The sequence below is a fragment of the Columba livia genome, chromosome 16, assembly GCF_036013475.1.
Source record: "Columba livia isolate bColLiv1 breed racing homer chromosome 16, bColLiv1.pat.W.v2, whole genome shotgun sequence".
NCBI lineage: Eukaryota > Metazoa > Chordata > Aves > Columbiformes > Columbidae > Columba > Columba livia.
The window spans coordinates 5,137,066-5,160,713 of NC_088617.1; the positions used below are offsets into that span (position 1 = coordinate 5,137,066).

At 48.3% G+C, this 23,648-nt stretch overlaps 3 protein-coding genes across 3 annotated transcripts in view; 2 read left to right on the forward strand and 1 right to left on the reverse strand.

Moving 5' to 3' along the window:
* Positions 1–970: 970 nt before the first annotated feature.
* LOC102093653 (oxidative stress-responsive serine-rich protein 1) lies at positions 971–6,024 on the reverse strand. Its single transcript, XM_065031987.1, has 4 exons — positions 5,904–6,024; positions 5,066–5,186; positions 3,284–3,394; positions 971–2,622 (listed from the first exon to the last, which is right to left on the reverse strand). Exons 2-4 carry the CDS (start codon positions 5,140–5,142, stop codon positions 1,941–1,943), a joined length of 870 nt encoding a protein of 289 aa, XP_064888059.1. The 5' UTR covers positions 5,143–5,186; positions 5,904–6,024; the 3' UTR covers positions 971–1,940.
* Positions 5,982–12,934, forward strand: LOC102093837 (oxidative stress-responsive serine-rich protein 1). Its single transcript, XM_065031986.1, has 4 exons — positions 5,982–6,129; positions 9,422–9,536; positions 11,238–11,351; positions 12,119–12,934. The coding sequence occupies exons 2-4, from the start codon at positions 9,460–9,462 to the stop codon at positions 12,810–12,812; spliced, it is 885 nt and encodes a 294-aa protein (XP_064888058.1). The 5' UTR covers positions 5,982–6,129; positions 9,422–9,459; the 3' UTR covers positions 12,813–12,934.
* A 3,403-nt stretch (positions 12,935–16,337) lies between these two features.
* The window catches only part of JPH2 (junctophilin 2), a 32,758-nt gene continuing 25,447 nt past the window's right edge, over positions 16,338–23,648 (forward strand). The window contains exon 1 of the mRNA XM_065031982.1: positions 16,338–17,312. Within this exon, the coding sequence (XP_064888054.1) occupies positions 16,934–17,312 (379 nt within the window). The 5' untranslated portion in view covers positions 16,338–16,933. The remainder of the gene's footprint in view (positions 17,313–23,648) is intronic.

Sequence of the window (23,648 nt, forward strand, 5' to 3'; positions counted from 1 at the left end):
GCTGAGGTGGAAAGTAAAGAGCTGGGATCTGAGCTGAGGAAAGTCTTGGGAGCGCTGCAAGCCCACCGGTGCATTCTCAGAAAATTTTAGACGTATTCTTCTATAGATCGATTGGGGACCCATCCTAAAGCACCCCTGGACAGTAAAAAAGGTCTCAGGCTGGCTGGGGCAGGTACGGTGGCAGTCTGGAGCAGTAGCGGGGCACCTCTGAAGCTGAGCGCTGATGCTCGTCAATCAAGCTAATTGTGTTCTGCAGGAGTTCCCAGAGAAAAGTGCCTTTCTCTGGTGATGTGTGAAGTTTGGGGCAGGCAGTTAGCAGGAGTTACGGAGTTAGAGGAGGGAAGGTGTGAGCTGAACTGGGAAGGGTTTGAAGGCAATGGCAAGTTTGGGACTGGGACCTCTTAGAGCTTGTCATGTCACCAAGAAGAGACAGTCTGAGCAATGTGAAGTTAGCAGCAACCTAGCAGATACCTAGAAACATTTACATTTAAAAGCAAAGTATGTATTGTACCAGATTTACTGATGGGAGGAAGAGAGAACGTGAAGAAAACCAAAACTGTGTGCGTGGGTCTGCAGGATAGTGCTGGAAGAGGAAGGTGAAAGGAAGGGGATGTAAAGTACTAACCCCAAAAAACTGAGAAATCAATTAGATCTTACGTGAGAGTACAAGCCAACAGTGCACACTGAATAGCTGCACAACACTTCAGAGCAAAATAACAGTTTTAGTTGTATTCTCATTTTAACTTATTTGGATTTATTTGAACTTCAAATCTGAACTTCCTGGATCCATACTGTACATTTTAGGGATGATTAGAATCAAATCTACAGACAGCAATTATCATCTAGCATGTCTGAGATTTCTCTAGCAGTATTTTCCTCGGTTGTTCAGCGTGTGCTGCTACTGAAAGCAGACATTTAGTGGCTTGTTTTTCTTTAAAAAAGAAAAAAAAAGGTCATGAGCAGAGACGAGTGTAAGTCAAATTATTCAGGCTTTAATTTGCTGGGTTTTGACAAACATTTATTAATGCAAGTCTCAGCAACAACATTTTTTATTTCAATATTTTCAACCAGCCGGAACGTTATAGCTCTACACCACAAAGCCTGTATGACACACATCTCGTTTACTCTATTTCCACACTTCGTGTATCAAACATACTCAGAAACAGCCTGTCCAGATGGCTCCACAATCTCCACTCCTGAGACAGCATGGCCTAGAAAACCCTGCTGGCCTGCTTCACTGCCCCCTAAATTATTCCATCTGTAATGCACAAATAACAAAATATATTTTTGCTTCTAAGAGCTTCACGCATCTGCAGAAAAATAGAACTGCTTAAGAGGGAGCTTGTCAGATAATGAAAGGGTCCAAGCACACACCTGCACACGCCGTGCCTCCCAACAAATTTGTGAAGAGGAAGCATTCAGAATTCAATCCAACTAAAAAGGAGCCAGACAATGTTCAAGGAAAGGAGATCCAGCCAATCCAGAATACTGAACGCCTTCTCACTCTTCTCTCCAGAGCAGGATGAGGAAGACAGAGCTCTAGCAATGAAACATTTCTCTAAGTACTGGGACACGTTAAGAATGAACCTTCCAAACACTGCAAAATTTCAGAACAAAATCTAAAAGGCTTTTTTCTTTTTTCTTTCCCCCAACCATAATGAAAACAGCATACAGAGCTTGAATATCCACAGCACAAACCGAAAAACAAAGGGAGTTCATTTGATCTACAGTGCTTTTGTTAAGGTATTCAGAGCCTTTAGTGCATTCTTTTTAGAACTAAGCTCAGAAACTATATTCCACTTTTCATTTTATTAGAAAACTAACTGTATGAGGCAAAGAAACATTTGATCAAACACACAACAGTGAAAGCGTGGCACTGACAAGGCATTTAACCCAACCGTTATCACAAACTCCAATTCAGGATTCTCTATTGCTTTCAGTCAAGTGTACATCATTTCTGCCATGTGGGACATTTTCTTGGGAATATACAAGTAATATTCCATGTATCCCGAAAGATCTTCAATAGTCACGTCATCCACAAAGGCTCGAGCTTGCTCAGAACAAGATCTGGGAGAACCCGATGAGCCCGTCCCACAAGGAGATCTGTTCTGAAGAGACTGGGCATGGACTCCCAGGACTGCCTTCTCGCACTCCGACAGGACGCTCCGCAAGCCGGAGAACGAGTACACCTCCATGGTTCGCCACTGCTGGCACTGGCATTTCTTGTCCGTACAAGGGCACTGCTTGCCGTTGCTAAGCATGGATAAGGACTGGAAATCCGAGGTTTGGCTAGAGTGCAAGCTGGTTTCAAAGGACGAGGAGAGAGGAGGGTGATTTTCTCTTGACTTCTCCAAAGGCTCTTCAGTGGTGAAAGCTTCCAAAGGGTCAGTTCTGTCATCGCTGGCCTCGAAGTGAGAATCGTGTCTGTCCTTCGTACCGTGTTCTGCTGCAACAAAAACGTCGGAGCTGATATTACCCTTTGCGTCTGCCTGGGTTTTGTGTTTCAGCTGGTCGTTGGCTTTCATATTGCAGTACGTAAACTTGGGAGGATGCAGGACAGGGGACTTGGAGCGCCTGCGACGTGGGGCTCTGGCCGATCCTCTGGAAGGCTTTCGTATGCACCTGCAGGGTTGGAACAGGCGAGCAAGTAGGTAACTTCAGAATCTGCACCAAAGCTCAATAAGCTCTAAAGTGTGCCACAAAAACAGTTTACTTTTTTTTTTCCTGCTTAGAAAAAACAGGTGACTGGTCACTTAAAATCTCTGAAAGGAACAGTGGAGGAGTCTGAAGAAATCTGGGCTCCCCCAAAGGAAAGATGCATACAAACAGCCCCATCTTAAAGGTACTTCCCCCAAAATCTTCTGTGTTGAGCAAATGATACTTTGTCAATCCAAACTGAACTGTAGTGCAAAACCTGGGTATCGGTTGGAGCGGCTGGTGGAATTGCACTGAATACCCAGGTACTTCAGTAAAGAAATAACCCAAGAAAGAGGTGAGAGGGGGTTGAGAAGGCGTAAGATTGAAGAAAAGGACTTCTCAGGAAATTAGTGGAAATTTTAGGTACCCTTTCTAAGAGAAGAGGCAATATTGGTTTTAAAGTCTTTGATAAAAGCCCCTTAAAAAACATTATATCAAACAGTTATGGTAAAGTTTTGTAACAGAAAGGAGAGAAAAGATGTATTGAAACAACTAATTAGCAACAGCTTTCACTGGAAACAATACGCAAGTGTTAAGTGTCTCAAACCAGACCCACGGGCCCGGTGCGGTGAACGGTGTGTTTTACCCGTGCCACGCTTCCTTTGAGCAGACAGGCTGGTGCTTGGCTCCATCCGTGGCCGCTCTTGTCGCCGTTCTGAGAATCGTCCCGTCGCCCACAGACAGAGCTGCGATACATCTGAGTGAAAAGGGAAACGCCACATTACAGCGGTGCCTGAGCACACTGCTTCAAAGGTCTGCATTCATCCCATTCACTTCAGGTGCTTGGCTGAGACATGGAAGTTTCTAGCCTTGACTTCCTCTAGTCAGTGGTTAGAAACGGTGTATCACAAGGATTTATCCAGCCGCTCTTACTATAATGACCTCAGTCAAGTGTCTAAAGATAGGTGAGATGAGATGAAATGAAAGGAGGCCAAAATGCCCAGAGGCTGATGTCATGTCCTATTTGTACCAAAGTGACACACTGAAGGAATGTAAATTTGGGTTCCAAATGTTCTTGTCAGACAATAGCTGTTAAGGACGGACTCCTACTCATCTCAAATGTGAAGTCGGGGACCCACAGGAGCCGGCTGGCGAGGAGCCAGCGGGGCAGTGGATGAGGTACAACAAAGGGCAGATTACTCATTTATTTCTCATTAAATTTCCCAGATAAACATGGAATGAAAAATACATCTGACCCTAGAGGTCCAACAAACATAAACGCCTCAGCATACAAATCTGTATTTATGATGGCTCTATGTATGATTTGGAACATAGGAAAGGAAATGAGGCTGAAATTTTAGCAGAACAGCCCAATTACTCTGCCCAAAGTTGACCTTAAGGCATTAGTCACAAGACTTGAGCTGTTTAAAACACATGCTTGAAAAACAAGATCTTTTTATGCCGAAGAAAATATTGTCAGGAATCAAACAGAAATCCACACAGTCTGTCACTGGTCATACATCAAAAATGGTATGTTTAATGAGCATAGTTCCTTGTTAGAGAATGGCTATTTTTCTACACGTTTAAACAGAAGACTGCCTGAAGCAGAGGAAACAAGTAGCAAAGAAAAATGTATTTGAACATGCAGAGTAAGCCATGGGTTCAGAGTACTGGTGGCTATGGAGGTGAGTTAACACGGTAACATTAATCATCAACACAAAGCTTCCTCTTCTCTCTATGGATTCCCAAAAGATCTCAAGTGAACTATCTCACAAAATGTTAGACTGCATGATTTTCTAAGCTCCTACTTTTAAGGAAGACACTTATCCTACATATTATCAGTATAACCAGTGCGTTTTGGAGTAAGTTTTTTGTGTATGAAAGTCTCCAGATATTTTACTCCACAAAATCCCCCAAAATCAGAAACAATCGGTGCTAATATTTAGCCAGATGATTTCCAGTGAGACTGGGCCCTCCAGCACACCGCAAAGCGATGGTGACACCCTTTGGGCGCTTCCTAAGCAAATCCTGATGAGCTACAGCAAAGGCTGAGAATGTGGCTCAAGACACCAGCATTTACATGAATGGACAAACACGTTCTGTATCCCACAAGGTGACTTCAGCTACTACAGCAGTTAAGAGCAGGTTCACTGCTTTGGGTGAGTCATTTCATGTTTTCATGCAGTCACTGTGTAATTTCAGCTGGATATTGTGTCAAAATTGGTCAGTAATGAAGTACTACTTTACCTATTAGATGGCTATTATAACTGCATTTCATGTGAAGTGATACAGTTGTCTCCTCTTGGAGAGTAAGGTACCTTTTACCAAACTGTGTCACTTATTTTTGAGATCCAAAATAATGGAAAACAATTATAAATATGTAATAAGAAATTGACAAATTACATAGTACTTTTTGTCGCTCGCTTACCCTGCTGCATCCACTCTCAGCTTTTTGAAAGCTGTTTGCAGACTCTCTTCCTCTTCATCTTTAGCTTCCAAGTCCATTGATGAGCTATCAGCGTGTAACCAGCTGTGCCATACAGAATGGACTGAAATAAAGAGATCAGAACTTGGTGTTGAGGTCTGAACACACATGGTCTCTACAAACTGAAACCACACGTGAACAACGCTCTTTCTTCTGCCGGCAGTCCCGCTGCCTTCTGACTGGCACTTTTCACTGTGAACTCTGTGTTTCCCGGAACAGGCACAGCCTCCGTCAAAAATAACAAAGCATCTTTTTCACACTGGGTGAACAGACAAGATATATATGTGTGTGTGTGTATATATATGTATTTTGTCAAGTAGTACAACTTCAATTTGAGCTGTGAGCATGACACCGCCCAAACAGGCAGGGACAGCTGGGCAGCACCGCCCTGGCCGGCTGGTCCCTGCGGCACTTGCCCCGGTGACACCCCAACACCGCAGCGAGGGGGCAGGAACCGCCGCCGGAGCGGACACACGGCGCTGCCGCGTCGCCCGTGTCCGCCAGAAGGCTCTGAAGCCCCTGAAACAGCGCGACGCGGTTTGGCGCCACCCGCGCCCTGTCCCGGCTCCGCCAGCTGCCCCGCGGCCTCTCTCTCCTCACCGACTGGGCGGGAAGGCCCGCGGAGGCCTCTCTGCCCCGGGGCACCGTCCGGCCCCCTCTCCCCCCCGTCCCCGCCCCTCCCCGCTGCCCAGGGCCGCTGAGGGCTCTCCCGGCGGGCGGGGCGTGCCCGGCTCCCGGGTGCCCGGTTCCCGGGTGCCCGTGCCCCCTGTCCGTCACTCACCGCCTCCCGGCCTGGCGAGCGGGGCTCGGAGCACAACAGGAAGTGAGGTCACCGCCCCGCGCGTGCCCGCCGAACCCCCGCCCTGACGAGGGCGCGTGCGCGAGAGAGGCCGTTAACCCCGCCCCCGCCCGGCCACCGTGGCTTCCGGTGGAGGGCGGGGCTCGGCGGGAGGCTCGGCGGGCGGCCCGGCGGGAGGCGGCGGGGCCGGGCCGGGCCTCGCAGCGCGGTGAGTGAGGGAGCGCGGGCGGCGGCGGCGCCTTTCCCTCCGCGGTCCCCTTGCGGCTGGTGTTGTCGCGTCCTCACAGCGCGATCTTCTGTGGCGGGTTCCTGGAGCGGCCGCCGGTGCCTTGGCGGGGGCGAAGAGTTCTGGGGGAGCCCCGGTGGGGCGCGGGGCTTGTGCTGAGTCAACCCCGCCGCCGGCTGGGCCTTCCCCCCCCCGCCCAGGGCCGGGAGCGGGGTGTGCGCTGGGCCCGGCCTCGGGGCCTGGGGGTGACAGCGGGGTCCGGGGGCTCCCTGGGGCTGCGGGCGGGCACGGACCGGGGGATGAAAGCCCGTGGAGCGGCCGGAGGGCCGTGTGGGGCGGCAGTCGGGAGCAGCCGGTCCCTGCTCGCTGTGCGGGGTCCCTGCGCCGTGTGCCTGTCGTGTCGTCAGGGCGTTCTTCGGGAACGGCTCGGGGCTTCGGAGCTCTTTACGGAGCTCTGTACAACCGAACGCGGGGTTTGTTGCACCGTCGTAACTTCATTAGCTGTGGAAATGGCCTCGGGTTGTGCCAGGGGACGTTCAGATTGGACACTGGGAAAAGATTCTTCCCCAAAGGGCTGTGGGGCGTTGGAACAGGCTGCCCAGGGCAGTGCTGGAGTCACCAGCCCTGGAGGGTTGGACAGACGGACATGAGGTTCTCAGGGACATGGGGTTGGGTCATGGTTGGACTCGGTGATCTTGAGGGTCTTTTCCAACCAAAATGATTCTGTGAGTCACGGCAGGTGTCTTGCAGTGCTCAAGGCTGGGTTCATGGTCCTGTACTGCCGGCAGACAGCTGGAAATAAAACGGGACAGGATGACTCTATTTTCCTAGGAGATAAACAGCATAAGTTTTCATGTGTTTTTTGATATAACACTAAACTTTGGTTGTTTTCCACAATAATTAATATTTTTTTTTGTATCAGTGCTAGTTGACTGGTGTGTCTGAAATGCTTAATCTTATAGTTAGTTAGCACAGAGTGGGTTTTTATCTGAATGAATTCTGCATTGTTTTGAGCGTTTACTGTGTCAGTGATGGAAGGCAGCAAAACGAAATATTTGGTCCAAAACTGGTTGTATGTTTTGAATAATGTACAGTGATTTTACAATGGTTTAGTGTGATTTTCTTACTAAGGTTATATATATAATACAGGAGTTTGGTATTAAAAAAAAAAAGGTTGTAGACTAAGCTTTTAATTTTAAAGAACCTTTTGTTTGGGTCAAGGAGAAACAACTTTCTGAAGTAGGGACCATATGTTTCACCAGCTCAGCAGTATTTAACTGGGAGAGTGTCTAGGATGAAAACTTGCTCAGATGAGCATCACATTGTCAGTCTCTGTGTTAGCTTCCTCCTCTCGTGTTTACTTACTGTCTGACTCACTGGACAGCGTGTGCCTTGAAGGTGTTATTATAAATTTATCCTCCTGCGTGTGTCATAATAGCTGTCTGCACTACAGGGTGTTCGGATGAAATCACAGCCAAGCGAGCAGCTGGAACAACAGTGGGGAGAGCTGCCCCCTTAGTGGAATGAGGTGGGGAGGGAACAGAAATCCCCACTCTGTCTGCACAAATAACTGAGCTGTAGAGGTTCAGATTGCTCCTCCCTTTTCACTGAAACTTCCTCTTTTCCGTTATACAAAATAGCTGGTGTTTAGTTGGTAAATGTAGTCAAAATATAGGTATTACTGCTGTATTATTAGGTGGAGTTAGTGCTCTGTGTGTGTTCTTGTTACAGGAGCTGTTATCACTTGCTGGGTTTGAATAATTACCTTAGCAATGCATTGTTAGAGCTTTGGGAAGATACAGAATCACAGATCATTTGAGATTGGCAGGGACCCTGGAGGTCCAGCACCCCATCCGAGGCTGGACCACCCCAAGCTGGTTGCGCAGGACCACGTCCAGGCAGCTTTTTGAACAGCTCCAAGGAGGGAAACTCCACAACCTCTCTAGGCAGGCTGTGCCAGTGCTCAGTCACCCTCACAGCAAACAAATGTTTCCTTCTGCTCAGACAGCACCTCCTGCTTTTCAGTGTGTGCCCACAGCCCCTGGTCCTGTCACTGGGTGCCACTGGGAAGAGCCTGGCTCTGTCCACTTTGTGCCACCCTTCAGGTGTTTATACGCATCGATGAGAATCCCCCTGAGCCTTCTCCAGGCTGAACAGTCCCAGCTCTTCTCATAGGAGAGATGCTCCAGTCCCTTCATCACCTTAGGGGATTCTCTCCGGCTTGTCGGTGTCTCTTTAGTGGGGAGCCCAGTGCTGACCGGAGGGAAGGATCAGCTCCCTCGACCTGCAGCCCGTTAGTCCCTTTGCCACACGGGCATGTTCCATGTCAAGTCAAAAACATTAAATGAAGGGGGCTAATCAGCCAGGTCAGCGTAAACAAATACTGAGGTTGAGGTGGTCTGGTGTAGAACTGAGACTTGCTACTGTCAGTGGTTTCTGCTTGACAAAAGCAAAGCCCTTGCTAAGGGAACAAATCTTTATGTAAGCGGAAGGATGGCTGGTGCAAGATGTGCGTGTGATTGTAGAACTGTGAGGTACTGAAGACCATTGAATTTAGAAAGATTTGAAGTTCCTTTGTAGGTAGATTAAATGATGGCCAGAGCAGGTTAAAAAATAATAATTTTAATCACTTCCTTTTTAATTTAAAACAAGGCTCTGTTTGCTGTTCAGACTCTTTTTTGCACTTGTACTTGTTCAAGAGCTGATACTAAAAAAAAATTAATGGGTATTTGCAACCAAAATACCGTGTTCTTATAGGATTGTGTAACTCTTGCTGGGATCTAGACATAAGATTAAAAAATTTTGTTTAGCTTGAAATTTTATCTTGTTTTAGGAAAAATTTGTTGAGATTGGTTTTCTTAAATATGTAAGTAACATCAAGTCCCAAAGTCGCAAAAGGTAGTTGTAGAAAGTTGGCTGTTTCTAAGGGTGGTGTTCCTTCTCGCCTTTCACCTCTCCTGGAGTTATTCTGGTACCGCTCTAAGACAAATGGAAAAGTCTGTCTAAAGTGCGATGGATGTGCAAGATGCTACTGACACCAAATTTAACTTTAAATTGCTAATTCACCTAAGCAGTTGTACCAGAGACTGTTTGTTCCATTCTTGGGTATCATAAAGCTTGTTCTGAATCAACTTTCAAAAACGTTCTACTAGAATGACCTCAGCTTTGTGTGCTCAGTGTGCTATTTTGAGTTTATTTTTGTGTATTCTGATGCTGCTGGGCAACTAGTGTTTTTAACAAGGTTCTTACATTCATGTCCCTTTTCTGCTTGTAGCAGTACATGGTAACTGTCAACTTCTGGCCATCCCAATAATGAAAACAGAAGCTAAGGACGGAGAAGAGGAAAGCCTGCAGACAGCATTCAAAAAGCTAAGGGTTGACACAGCTGCGTAAGTAACACCACAGGGAGGTACGGAGTTAACGTATTACAAATGGACTCAAAGGGAATGCCCTTGCTGTTCAGTTTGAAGGAGTGAGGTAATTCCAAAAGGTTGAGCCCTGAATGCCTTCAGTCTAGTTAAACTGAAATAAATTCACCACCTGTAGACTGCACTTCTCAAGAAGTTGTATTATAATTTGTTTGGTCGCTGTCAGCTCCCAACAGGCTTGAAACAAACCTAACAATAATCAGCAGTTGACAACATGCTTGAAATGAATTTCAGCATTAATCGGGCTGCCAGAGGTTATGTGTGTAGCACTCTAACTCTGCTGTTGAAGTTAGTGTATTGTCATGGCTCTGAAGGCCTGTCATGAGAATAAACTCGTGTCTTTTCCCAGGAGAGAAGCATTCTTTCCATGTCCGTAAAGGAGAATGATAGATGCAACGCATGATTCCCACACAAACTACTTTTATTGATGTCACTTACAAATATCCTATTTATAACCCAAATCACTGAATGGGAAAGAATGCTTTTTGTGTTGTTTTGTGGGAGATCTGACCCTCCCTGTCCCAGGTGGAAGAACACAAGCAGTGCATATCTTCTGTTGGTGACCATCATTTTTATTTGACCATTGCGTATTACTTTATGGTACTGTGTTTCTATGAGGTTTTGTCAGTGATGCAATTATGCTGGTGATGGAAATGAAAGTGTAGGTAAGGCAGCCTGTAAAAATCCGTGTGGTAACGAGAATTACCGTGGAACTTGGGTGGTGAGTAGATGGGCTTCTAAAGCCATCTTTCATTTAAGTAATTAAACCTGTTAGAAATGTACCCGAATGCCTCGCATTTCTTCAGTATCTATAGTCCCACCCCCAAGTCAGGCATTAGTTACTTTGAGTTCTTACTGTTGGCCTTCAATTTACTGCTCTGTGTTCATTGTTCTTTAAATGGAAAATAGCAGGTGTTTGACTAATAATTTAGCCTCTATTAAATGTCAGTTAAAGCTGTCAAAGAACAGTGTGTGGAGTCTTATTTCCACTTTGCAGGAATTGGCCCTGCTTACAAACCAGTTTGATACAGGATTTGGAAAATAATTTCCTTGTGGATCCCAGTGTAATACGTGAAGTGAAAAAATGGGAGTTTGGCATGAATTTATAGTGCCAGAAAAATTAGTAAATCTTCTAAGGTCCCTGGCCTGACTAGAACTTGAAGATCTGACACAACTCTGCTGCTCAAGTGATTGAACTTGCAATCGTATGAAGAGTTTTCTCTTATGTTGTCCTAGACAGAGGCCTAAGTGTTCTTCAATTAAACAAAGTCTGTTTGTGTCCAAAGAACATTTATTTTTAGGAAAGAATGGCTTATTTGTCTCTGGAAAAAGAGACATGTTTCCTCAGTGATGGTGGTTTTGCCCTCCCCTCTCCTGGGAAACTGAAATTTAGCTGTTGTGTGTGCTTTGTCATTGGCCTGTGGAGTTGGGGTTTGCAGTCTAGTGCGGAATGGAATCACGTTTGGTGAAAGAGTCTGTTGTACAGGCTTCTAAGATAGGAATACGTAAACACTTTCTGATTTGGTTTGCTTTTGTGGGTGGGTCTTTTAAGACATATTGTAAGCGATTTGTCACCACCTCTTTTGGGAAAGAAGGTTCATAAGCTTTTTGGTATTCATAATGCTGACCAGTCTAAGCTGTTAACTTTTCTCTCTTTCACAGATCTCCTGCTTCTCTCGCTGTGGCTGAAGGGACAAGTCCAAGAGCGCTGGTTAGAACAGCAGCAGATGATACCAAACCTAAGACTGTGTGTACTTCCAAGGACACCTGGCATGGGTGAGAGAAGCTTGGGATTATCAGACTACTTCAAATGACACTGCGTGGAAAGGGAATTTCAAATAGACAAGTTTTCTAGTAGCTGCACCCCTACCCAAGGGACCCCAGTTTTCTTTATTAAAGAGACTGCTTAAAGTACTCTACGCATTTTTTCTGTTCATATGTGGCTACTATTCTTATTTACAGTTATATGAAGTGAAAGGAAATGCTGATCAGCTGGAGGTTTCTAGAGGTTACAGGTGTTCCGTAATATAAGTGTGAACAGCTGGTTTTGAATCAGACAATCATAAAATCATCTCTTTCAGTAATTATTTGACATTGCAGAAACTGTCAATATGCCTTGGGAACTAGATTAAAATAAACAATTGTTTTCTGGAGTGTCTACACAGAACTTAACGCTCATCTTCTACTGAAAGAAAACAACCCTTTGGCCTTGCTTCATTAGTTTTGTGCTGTCATCTTGTGCTTTGTCCTTCTCTTAGAGGTTGTTTTGTCATGTCTCACATGCTTTACTAATCTTTTTTTCTAATCTTAAAATCTGAAAATGAAATTTCAAGTTTCATTTCTCAGGTGTTTCTTTTATATTTTACACACCTGCTTGACTAGAACAAAGTCAAATTCCAAGGTAACAGAATACCCTGAACAAATACTCTGAGCTTAAAGCCCTTGCATGCAATATATATACTGTACAGATCTTGCACAATGGTGTTTGTAATCTGGTTACAAGTCTTGTAGTGAATCTTCACTGGTGTATCTTTCCCTGGTAGGTCTGTGAAGAAGCCTTCAAGAGGAGTTGTGAGAACCCAGCGTCGCAGGCGTTCCAAATCTCCAATTCTTCATCCTCCAAAGTTTATCCATTGCAGCCCAAAGTCACATTCCACATGCCACCAGCTAGCGCACAAGAGCCAGCACGATGCCCCAGATGACAGCAGTGGGTTTGGGATGCCAGTGCCAAAGGAAGCTTGTGCACACGAACGATGCAGTACTGCTCCTGACGCTGGCCAGAAGGGAGCTGATGTTGAGTGTTCGGGAGCTTCTGTTACACCGCTGGCGTCAGAGAACAAGCAGGAGAACTCTGCAGCTGCCGTTGCTGTGGTATCCAACGCGAGCCTAAAGACCTCGGAGCTTTCTGACTTTCGGTCTGTGTCCAAACTGAACACAAATAAGCCATGTGCGTGTGCAGATAAAGCCTGTCATTGTAAACAATGGCAGGATATGGAAGTGTACAAATTCTCTGGCTTGCAGAACACACTCCCGCTGGCACCTGATAGCAGAACAGTTTCTGAGGACCAGTCCCAGGCTTTGCCATCAAGAACTCCCTCCAGTTCTCCACGCTCTTGCTCTGAGCAAGCCAGGGCCTTTGTGGATGATGTGACTATTGAAGATCTTTCAGGATACATGGAATATTACCTGTATATCCCAAAGAAAATGTCTCACATGGCAGAAATGATGTACACCTGACAGCAACGAGCACTAAAAACAGAAGGGTGGGTGGTTTAAATCTTCCCTCCGTCACACTCATGTGAGATGCAACCCACTCCCTGCTCACTGTGCTTGCAATAAAAACACTTCTTTGCATCTTAGCTAATGGTCATTATTTAAGCTGGACAAACAGTTTAGCTTAAGTGTTATAGTTTCAGCTTGGAATAAGTAAGGAAATAAACACGGTGAATGTGTTTAATGCATACCTGCCTATAATTAAATGACATTGGGGAAATTCTGCTTTGTTTTCAAAGTCCTCCTGTTTCAGTTTGGAAGAGTCTGCAGATTACTTGGTGATTAGACCTGTTATTGTGAGAAACTTGGTGTGGTTTGGCTTCTTTGAAATTGCTTTGATCTCTGGTCGTTAACACTTGACACTTGCGGTTCTGAACACTTGTGCCTTTGATTTTGTTTCATAAAGGAGTGAATATCTCCTGTCCTCTCCTTGGTACTACTACCACTCCAGGCAAACTCGGGAGGCAGAGTTGTCTTTTCTTGGACTGGGGGCGCTGTTATTTCTTCGTGCTTGAAGGGTCTTTATTTCTGACAGGCTGAACAGGCGTCCCCCTGCCCTACCTTTGATGTCAATGTAGTCAGATGCTCTTAGGTTAACATAACATTTGTTTGCAAGGCTTCCTGATGAGAAGAACTCTGATAAAGCAAGATTGTTTCAAGAGCTTGTTCTGATCTCTGTGTTGTTGGTTAGTAGAAAATGTAAAGCAAGCGTAAGTTTTTTTGCATATCCAACAGGCCTTAGAGACTTGTCAGCAGCAGAAGCACCCTCCTGTCTCCAAGGGGATTGCTGCTTCATTAGCCAAAGGAGAAATGAGCTGATGGACCTTGTTCAGTTTATTATGAAGGCCGAAACAGCCTTCAGTGGTACTACTTCCTGTACTATACTTTCAGCTTTGTTCAGCCTGCTCTATAAACCAAGTATAACTCTTCCAGTATTAAGATTTGTGGACTTGAGCAAACAGTTATCAGCTGCACAGTAGGAAAATGTTGAGCACTGTATTTTCTTTACCCTCCAGTCTTCTTGCTAAACCATTGTCAGTTCAGATGCCTCATCCAGGTCCAAAATACTGGTGGAACTTTGCATTCTTCCTGGAATCTACTTCTTCAGGAGCGAACACTTTGCCATATTTGGTGTTCATCAGCACAATCTGTCTTCCATAGATATGTGTATAGCAAAGGAACATCCCATCAAGTAATAGGATGTGCTGAGGGGGAGATGAGTTAAATTCGCCTTTATTATTTTCAGTACCTGAACTTTTCTTAACTGTAAGGTCTGGAAAAGAAATGGAGACAAACATTGCCCTGTGCAATTCTTTGGTGTTACTCTTGGGGTTTTTTGTGTGTATTTCTGTGGCAGTACCTAGTATTTTAACTAAGTGGCTGTCCATATTTACCTGTTTTGCCAGTTCTGAAGTGTCATCTATCCCTTGTAGATTGTACTTGGGTCCTTCCCTGCTCTTCGTTAGCTGTGTTTCTGTGTTCCGAATTCAAGGCAATTGTTTGCTGTCGATTTCCTGCAATGGACAGGGCTGCGAAATGCAGAATGACCTTACCTCTCAAATAATGATTCTTCACTGTTCCCAGATGCTTGCAGGCAGCAGCCACAGCACAGGTGTGGGGCTGAGAACACCTTTCAATACAGTGCTGCTTTTTATCATATCTTTCATTAGTCACCACAGACCTGTACCTGCTGGCTTTAGGATTGCAATGTCAGGTGCTCAGTAACATGTTAAATAAAGTGAATTGAAATCCAGGAGATAATGTTAAAAAAAAATAGAGACATGAAGTTGTGCTGAGCCACTAGAGGTCAGGCCTGGCCGGGTGCTGCGGGCCACTCCGCAGCTTTCGGGAAAGAATCTGAGGTTTTCTGCCAAAATGAAGGAACATGAGCAGCTCTGGGTGGTGCCGCGGTGCACAGGCGGTGTTAGTGCTTTCTGGGGTTTGGCTGTGTGGGTACGTTAGCGGTCAAGAAAGGCTTTTTAGATGCCGACATCTGCATAAAGTATTAACATTGAAAAAGCATGTACTATCAGTTCATAACTGTGCTGTGTAATTAGGAAGAGCTGCTAAGTAAACTACATGGTCCTGAATCTGGCATCCTCTTAGGCCAGTTGCAACATATTTGGGCTGGTAAATCTTGGAACACCATGAAATGAAAGACCATGGGCAGCTGCCGCTGCTGCCTTAACACTTTCCCTTCTGCTACTACAGGGCATTTTAAAATGCTTCGGTCTACCCAGAAACCACAAAACAAAAACTTTGGGTTTTGCTTTAAGAAAATGTGGATTTCCAACCCTTAATTGTGCATAGAGGACCTTGGAAGCATGACTGAGTAGTCTAAAAGCTTAGCTTTAGAAAAAGAAATCCAACTGAAGCCAATTAAGAAATCTGACTTAAGAAAAAAAAATAAGCTTTAGAGGGCTAATTGTGCCAAGCAGCACTTCTCAGTTGTGCTGGAGTCCCTTACTGAAGTGCCAGTTCCCTCCTGTGGCTGAACACAAGTGGAGCCTTTTGTAATTAGATTTATAGTGAGCGGTTGGTCCGTCTCACGTGTGCCTGCAGGTATTTCGTAGTTTGTGCTGTATATACACATTTAGCTTTTCTTGTATGTGTTTTTTTTCCTGTGCCTCTTCTTTGCACAACACCCACATCGGTGTTTCTACAAGTTGTAAAGCAGTTCCTCCTTATATGAGGGTGAAACTCGCTGTTGTCTGTGGCAGCTTTGCCCCAGAGCTCAGCGCGGGTCTCGGGGGCCCGTCTCAAAGGGCAGAGCACAGCCGACAGCACAGTCTCACCTCACAACTCTTGCAGCTTCTCAGCAGCTTGTGGTCTGAGAGGGGAAGGCCATCTCTTCACGGTCCTGCTGTGCCAGTGTCTTTAGGAGATGAGACAGGTGTGGCTTAAAGAAGGGAGGGTTTGGATTATCCTGTTACCCTGGTATTTCATTCCTTGGCCTCTCCATCAGCTGCATTTGGTGACATGGATTGCTACAAGCAAGGTGAGCTGTCACAACTCTTAATGTGTCTGCAACTATCCCAAGTGTAGGGTCTCACCTTCTCCAAATACAGTGAGACTAAGCTATGCTGCCAGCTGTTACACAGCGGGCGATCTTGGTGAGTTTGTTGTTTGGGAGAGGAGGGAATGTCTCCTTGTGAATCCTTTTCTATACCCTACAGCGCCTCTGAAGTTCACTTTAAAGCAGCGGCCAGGCTGAGCAGGACGTGCGCTGTAACGCAGGTGTAACTGCGCTCTGACTCCCTGCTCTAACTCTGCCGGGACGAGCAAACCGGCGCGGCCCCGCGGCTGCGCTCTGCCCGGGACATCGCTCCGGGACGCGGCTCCCGGCTCCCCCGCCCGCTCCCTCCTGTGCCGGGGCGGCTGCCGGTGCGCCCGGCCGGGCAGCGTGGCGGGAGGGACGCGCCCCCTTCCCAGGCTCTCTCTATTTTAAGCAGACGTTTACTTTCCCAGCCTGTTCTACGCCTGGATCCCTGCCCGGGGCGGGGAGGGGACGGACGGACGGACGGACGGGACGGAGGGGAATGTCTCTTCCCTCCTTCATAAAAGGGCCCCCGGGCGGAGGCCGGGCTCCGGGGGGTTATTTTTGGGAGCAGCTCCTGGGATCCGATGGCCTTGTTAGGGCAGCGCTGACCTTTCTCCCGGCGGGGGAGGAGAGCAGAGCAGAGCGCCGGGGCGGGCAGCGGCGGCGGCCGGGGGAGCGCAGCCGGCTCGGGACCCCCTTCCTCGGTTCCCTGGGCTGCTCGGCTCCCCGCGGGGCTCCGCTCCCCGGGCTGCTCGGCTCCCCGGGCAGCCCCATGCCCGCGGCGGGGGCGCGGCGGCGGGGCAGGTAGCGGCGCGGCTCGGCTGCTCCTTCCGGGGGGGCTCGGACCCGGCCCGCCCCTCTCCTCTCCCCTCCTTCAAATTTCTCCTTCCTCCCGTTCCCTGGCCCCTCGGCCGGGCGAGGCGAGGCAGGAGCGGCCGCTCCCGGCGCCCAGCCCGGCTCCTTCGGGGATGCGGCAGCTGCCCCCGCGTCCCGGAGCTCTGCCCCTGAGAGAGCTGCCCGGCTGAGTGGGCACTAGGGGGGCACCATGAGCGGCGGCAGATTTGATTTCGATGATGGCGGTGCCTATTGTGGGGGCTGGGAAGGGGGCAAAGCCCATGGGCACGGCATCTGCACCGGCCCCAAGGGCCAGGGCGAGTACTCAGGCTCCTGGAACTACGGCTTCGAAGTGGTGGGTGTATACACGTGGCCCAGTGGCAACACTTACGAAGGCTACTGGTCCCAAGGCAAGAGGCATGGCCTAGGAATCGAGACCAAAGGACGGTGGGTTTACAGAGGCGAGTGGACCCATGGCTTTAAGGGACGGTATGGCGCGAGGCAGAGCATGAGCAGCGGAGCCAAGTATGAAGGTACCTGGAATAACGGCCTGCAGGATGGCTATGGCACCGAGACGTACGCCGATGGAGGTAAGGGTGACTCCAGAAGGGCTGGGGTGGCTATGAACAGCATGATACCCAGATTGTGGTGGCAGAAGTTGCGTGTTGTCCCCGCTGAAGGGGTGACCTGTTCCTGTCCCTACTAGTGAGATCCAGACAGGCACAGTGGTCTACAATGAGCCGTTGGGGTGCTTAGGTCAAGAAGCAGGACCTGGGGGGCAACCTCCTTGTAAACACGTGTTTGTGCGCTGATCCCTGCCGTCAGGCACGACATGTGCAGCTCGCCGTCTGCGGACAAAAGGGAGCAGCAGCAGGAGCGTTGCACCCGCCATCCCTCCCTCGGGAGCTGCTTTCAAGTGTCTGTATCAATATTAACACCAACCAACTTGGTTTTGTGTAGTCTGTGACTCCTGGTTCCCCAGGGACTGGTTATTGCAGTTCATCATTGAACCAAACCAGAAACTCCTCACTGGTGCTTTACCACAGTGAGCTGTTCACTTGCTCATCAGGCAGCGAGCTGCAAATGTTTTCACGTTGGATATAAGCTGCCCACAGCACCATGGCATGCTTTGCTTATGCATTAAACACTGCTGGTGTGCCTCTGACAGGCTGCCTGGATATCTGCTTTACTGAACTGTTTTGACTGAGTTTATCTAAGCTGTCTAGAATACACAGTCACACGTCTTTCCCTAAAATAAATCCCTTCGATTACTTGGATGCTCTCAACCCTTGCTAGTGTACAAATGCACTGTGCAGTCAGATATTTGTTGTGCTCTGTAATTGCTCCATATAATCGTGTTCTTGCATTAGTGGCAATTTAGGGGTTAGAAACTTTGCAAGAATCTCTCTGAAAGTAATTCTGTGGCTCTTCAGTACTATAATGTTCCAGGCTGCCATATTTAGGATATCTAAATAGAGAGGGCAATTTGAAAGAAATACTCTTCAAAATATGGATCAGAATTACATCTATATTTATCTAGGACAGGCAATTAAGTTAGTTTGAAAAGAAAAATAGTGGTAAAGGTGTAAATCTTCAGAATGAAAAACATCAGATTCATAGAGATTAGAAAAACGGACTAATTCAAGACTGGCTGTCAGGGTTTTGCTTTTGTAGATGTATTTGTCAATGAGTTGCCTAGGTACGAGGCTAACTTGAACCCCGGGAATGTAGTCCCGAAGTTGACTGATTTTTGGCTGTGCCCTTTGAGGTTGTAGGTACAGATACAAGGTGATTCATCCCTCCATCTCCTTACATTTTCTCCCCGCTCTGCCCCGTGGCTGTGGAACGGTTAAACCCCGAGCTGTGCGGGTTGAACCGCGGCAGCGAGAGTTCAGGTTAACACATATGTGTGCACTTGTGTGTTGCAGAAACTGCACATGTGGCTGTTACGTGTAAGGTGCTCTGATGAGTAACAACCAGCCATCAGGTAACCGTTGGCAACGGCTTCTGTTGGGTCTTTCATTCTGGAGACTGAAAGGTCTCCTATGAATTTGCACAGTTGATTCCTTCCTGCTTCCTAAAATGCATCTTCTTCTAAGGGTGCAGGGCAACTGGATTTCAAGTTAATGCTGTAGAGAATTTTGAGAGGCAAAAATTGACATAGGAGTTTGAACTTGATTAGATCTTGGACTAAAAACTAGGGACAGGAAAGGGAAAAAGATGAGTCAAGATTCTCTCCTGTAAGGATCTATATGATACTGCTTCTGTCAGCATAGCGCTCCCCAGGGTATTGTCGTGCACCCAGAAAAGTGCTGTCTGTGTGATCCCTGATGCTGCCCAGGGTTGACAGTTTAGCCCTGATCTCTGAAGATGTGCCCTTCACCTTGGGCAGTGCTGAGCCCCGCCAGACCCAGCTTATGAGGGCTGTGCCATGGGTGCCCAGCTGCTGCTCATTGCGATGGGTGTCACGTCTGGGCTGGTCCGAGCCGTTCATTCAACACACGAGCTTCCCTGATGCTACAGAAACGTGTAGAAAGCTGCACCCAAAGCCAGGGTGAAGACTGCCAGCAGTATCACATGGGTAGGACTTGCAGGGCTCACCGCTGCTTTGTTTCCTCACCTGTACGCAGTAACCATCTGCAAGATCCAGATGTGACCAGGCTGCTGGTTGGACCTGTTAATATTTGGATTTGAGGTTGCCAAGATAAACATCTGGGAGAGCTTTGGAAATCTGCCGTCCCATGAGTAGGGGACGTGATTCCCAAGCCCCCTGGAAGCAGCCGCGTGAGGAAGAGGGCTCTGGGAACGCGTGGGTCCTGCCGGGTCATTAGGAGGTTGAAGTCATGGTTGAACTGCCTGTGGATTTCAAGGGGCTGCAGTTGATTCCAATGTTTTAAAACAGGCTTTAAATTAACTTTATATATATATATACACATGCATAGAAACTTTATACTTCAAAATACACTTAGAATATTCTTACAGAGTTGCCTGTGATCTGTAGTCTGTGGTTGGCCAAGGTTGGTGGCTAATAAAACCCATAACTGGAGTGCAGCATTTTGAAATCCCATCTAGATTTTTGGTGTCTAATAAGAAGTGGGCTCATGGTATGGTTTAGCCCAGGCACTGCATGGATCATTTTGCTTTTTCTCTCTGCTACCAAATGTCCATTTTTGTTAAAACTCTGTGAGATGATGGCTTGGAGAAGAAAGCTTGCCTTGTGTAATGTTGATTGAAATCAGCCAAGGAGCTCAGAGCTGCTGATGTGGCGGGGTAAAGACAGTAGCACTATGATACAGTTCCTTGGGTATCCAAGCTGAATAGACATGTTTGCAGGATGCACCAGCTAATGTGGGCAGTGATTGGGGTTGTGGGAGGCACAGCGTGAAGGAACTCATCACTTTGAAAACTAAACTATGAGTAAATACTTAGTTATTTGGCTTCTACCTGTAAGTTTTGTGTTCGCTGTCAGGAAGGCCTCATTTCAGGGATACTTTTCTGCTTATGACTCCGAGTGCTTGACCCAGTAAAGACTTGCTGCAAAAACCAAAAAATCTCGTTGCTAATGCAGAATGATGCTGTGTATCCAGGATCTGTCCCATAGCAGGACTTTGCTATACAAATAATCATCTATATATCAATATGGGGGGGGAAAACAATTGAAGCAACCTAAAACCCACTTATTTTTGGCACTGCAATTTGCTCTCTAGGGCGCTAAGAGAAAATAGCTGTGTCAATTGACTGTGTGCAGAAACAATTGGACCATTCAGCAATCACCAGACTACAAGAAAGGGGAGAAGAAATGCCGAAGTGTGCTTTTCGGGGAGAGATGAACCAGGGTGATGTGGAGCAGCACCAGCTCCTCGGGCGCCCAGGCAGGGCAGTGGGAAGGGTCTGGGATGGGGCAGAGGGAGCAGCATCCATGGGGCTGCGAATGGGGAAGCAGGAATGGGCTCTGAGTGAGCCGAGATGGTGCTGCCTCTGTAGCAAAGCTCCTATGTGGCTGAATTTGACCCATGAATTAATGCTGTGATTTTCTTTTTCCAACCACCATCTCTTTTTCTTCCCCTTCCCCTTTCTTTTCCAACAGAATCCATTAGATAATACTGTTGGCACAAAAAACAAGCACTTAGTTTTTTGCTCGCCTGTCTCACGCATGGTGCTGTGCATTGATTTAATGTTTGTGGCCTTGTTACACTGAGTTCTTCCAACATGTCTGTCATCACACTATTTGGGTAACAGCAGAAGACTGTAGGGCAGTGACACGGTTTGAGTTGTTTGTATTATTTACCTGGTTGTTTGTATTATTTACATCCATCGCTAATTATACGAGAGCTTAGAGGTGGCTGTGAAGTGGAGATGTGATGCTGCTGACAGCGGGCGCTCGCTGCCAGGCTGGGTGTGCACCAGGAGCTCAAGCTTTCGCCTGTCCTGCTGCCAGGGCGAAATGGAGGGTTTGGAGGGGAAGGCTGCAGGGATACCATTTTCATCAATCCCACCATTTAATCCTCCCCATCCCATGAAGATACCTGGGCACGGCCACCGTCCCCTTTGGCTGGGGATGGGCAGAGGTGGTGAACCATGTGCCTGGGGATTGCAGAGGAACCAGTGGTTTTTTTTTGTCATTAAGACAAGAAAAAATGCAGCCAATTAAAGGGTGATTGAGGTCCTGTCCCCCAGTAACCACACCTCAATGGCGTTAGGTGACTCTGTCCCACTACCCTGGTGAATCAGGAATGGTGGCAGTGGCACTCTGTCCCATTTTCTTCCTACATAGAGGTTGGGTTGGTTGGTTTGTTTGTTTGTTTTGCACATCTGCTGCTTTTTATATTCATTTTTACAGCGCCTCAGATGCGTGTGAGCCGCCTGGCTGGCAGCTTTGCATCCTGCCTGTCCCCCCATGCCCAGGCTGCTTTGATATCCAGGGGGTGTCAGTGGCTCGGGGACGTGCAGCCCTGCTGAGCGGTGCACAAGGGGTTTACACAGCCCCTTTTCTCTCTCAAACTGGCTGCACTGGGACGTGCTGGTGAGCCAGGGCTTGGCTCTGCTCAAACCTTGCGTGCCCCGATGCACGGCTGCCGGCGCCTGCAGCCGCTCTCAGCAGCCTCTGGCTCCTCTCCAGGGGTGAATTATGGCTCTGCCCTGGCACGAAGCCTCAGCCGGGCACTGGATGGCGGCGTGACAGGGACACGGCACTGCCTGCTCGTCCCCGCAGTCACTGGGCAGCGCTGTGTGTTGGTGCCCGCTGTTAAGCCAGGCTGGGTTGGCAGGTTTAATCACACCATGCGCTGGAGGGACAGTGTTGCTCGTGCCGTGTGGGCTGAAATCAGGCAGCTGGGGCCAGTCTGAAGAGCTGGTGAGAAACCTCGTGTTGAGGGTGGGCACATGTGGCCCCAAGACGTGTCACCCCAGTCTCTGCTCCCTGAAGATCTGCTGTACCACATGTTTTTCCCATCCAGGTGACCCTGGTGCTGCCTGGGGGCATCGAGGGGGCCGGGAACTTGCTGGAGGGCCCCCAAGGAGCAGCTGAGTCCCCTAAACCTGCCAGACTTTGCCAGAGTTCCTATTCCGGGGGGTTCGCACGGCAGCACTACCAGCTGCAGCCTGCTATGTGCGAGGCTGTCCCCTCCTAGGAGGAGGTCTCCAATGTCACCCCGATCGTGTGTCAGTCCTGCTCGCTGGCTGGGCGAGGATGGAGCGCTGGCTTCACCGGCTGGTGCTGGGAAGGGTGTGGGGGCACCACAGGGGTCCTTGTAACTTCATTTTGTGCAGGGAAGAGTCGTCACCATTTTACAGAGAGGGATTTGGGAGCACAGTGAGGAACACCCCCAGACGCCTGGGCATCTCCAGCGATGGTCCTTGGCTCCCTGCTCATGCACAGACTCCTGACCCAAGCTGCCCATCTTATTTTTCCTAACAGAGATTCAAACTCTGCCAAGAAACTGGGCAGTGGCCCCTTGCTCTGGCAGCCTGCTCCCCGTGCCCAGCTACATCCCACAGATGTGCTCTGTACTACCTGAACTCATTTTTTTTAATAGAAGAGACCAAATGTTTGCAGGGAGCCCGAAATCCTGTGGGGTGGGCAGGGGCTGGCAGGGGGCAGCTCACCCCGGGGCAGCAGCTGCTGCCCGCTCGGGCACTTCTTGTCTTTCCTGGCCCCTGGCGCTGTAAGTTAACACTCCACAGGCGGGTCCAAAGAGGATTTCAACGAAACCTGAAGCTTGGGAGGAGAGATTATGCTGCAGAAGTGGCCTGGGAGACCGTAAAATATGCACTCCCACAATCACCAAAGAAGGAATTGGATTTGCTCCCTGGGGAGCAGGGTCATCCGTGGTCTCAGTAACAGCATCTGAGGGGGGAGATAAATGCCTTGAAGATAGGTCACCCCCTTCTTTCTCAGCCTGGCCCCACTGAGCCTCCCCAGGGCCCTGAGAGTGCTTGCTCTCCCAAAATTTGGTGCCTCCTTGTAGGTTGCTGCTTAATGAAAACCAGGTTTAGGACAGATGCCCATGAAAATGCCCCCAGTGTGGCTGGCCCTTCACTTGTGTGAAGCAGCACCCAGGAAAGTAAAGGAGCGGGGTGGCCTTTCCAGGGGTGTTTGTCCTCCACCAGCACACCCTGCCTGTTCTCCTGCACCCCGGGAAGGAGGGCTGCCAGCGGCCTCTGCCCCCAGGGTGCTGGTTTGGGATGAGATGGCCTGTTCCGGGTCCTGTAATGCTGGGAACAGAGCTGAATGCTGCTTTTGTTTGGGGTGGTTTGCTGGTTTCTGAGGCAACTGTATCTACAGAGCAAGGAGAGCTGGGCTGGGGAGACAGCTCATCCTGTCCCGTCCCATCCCTCAGGACTCGGTGGGATGTGCTGACCCCACAGCCCGCTGTGCTGGCTCAGGGTGTGGGTGCTGCTCCACCAGCCCTCCTGCCCATCCTAGG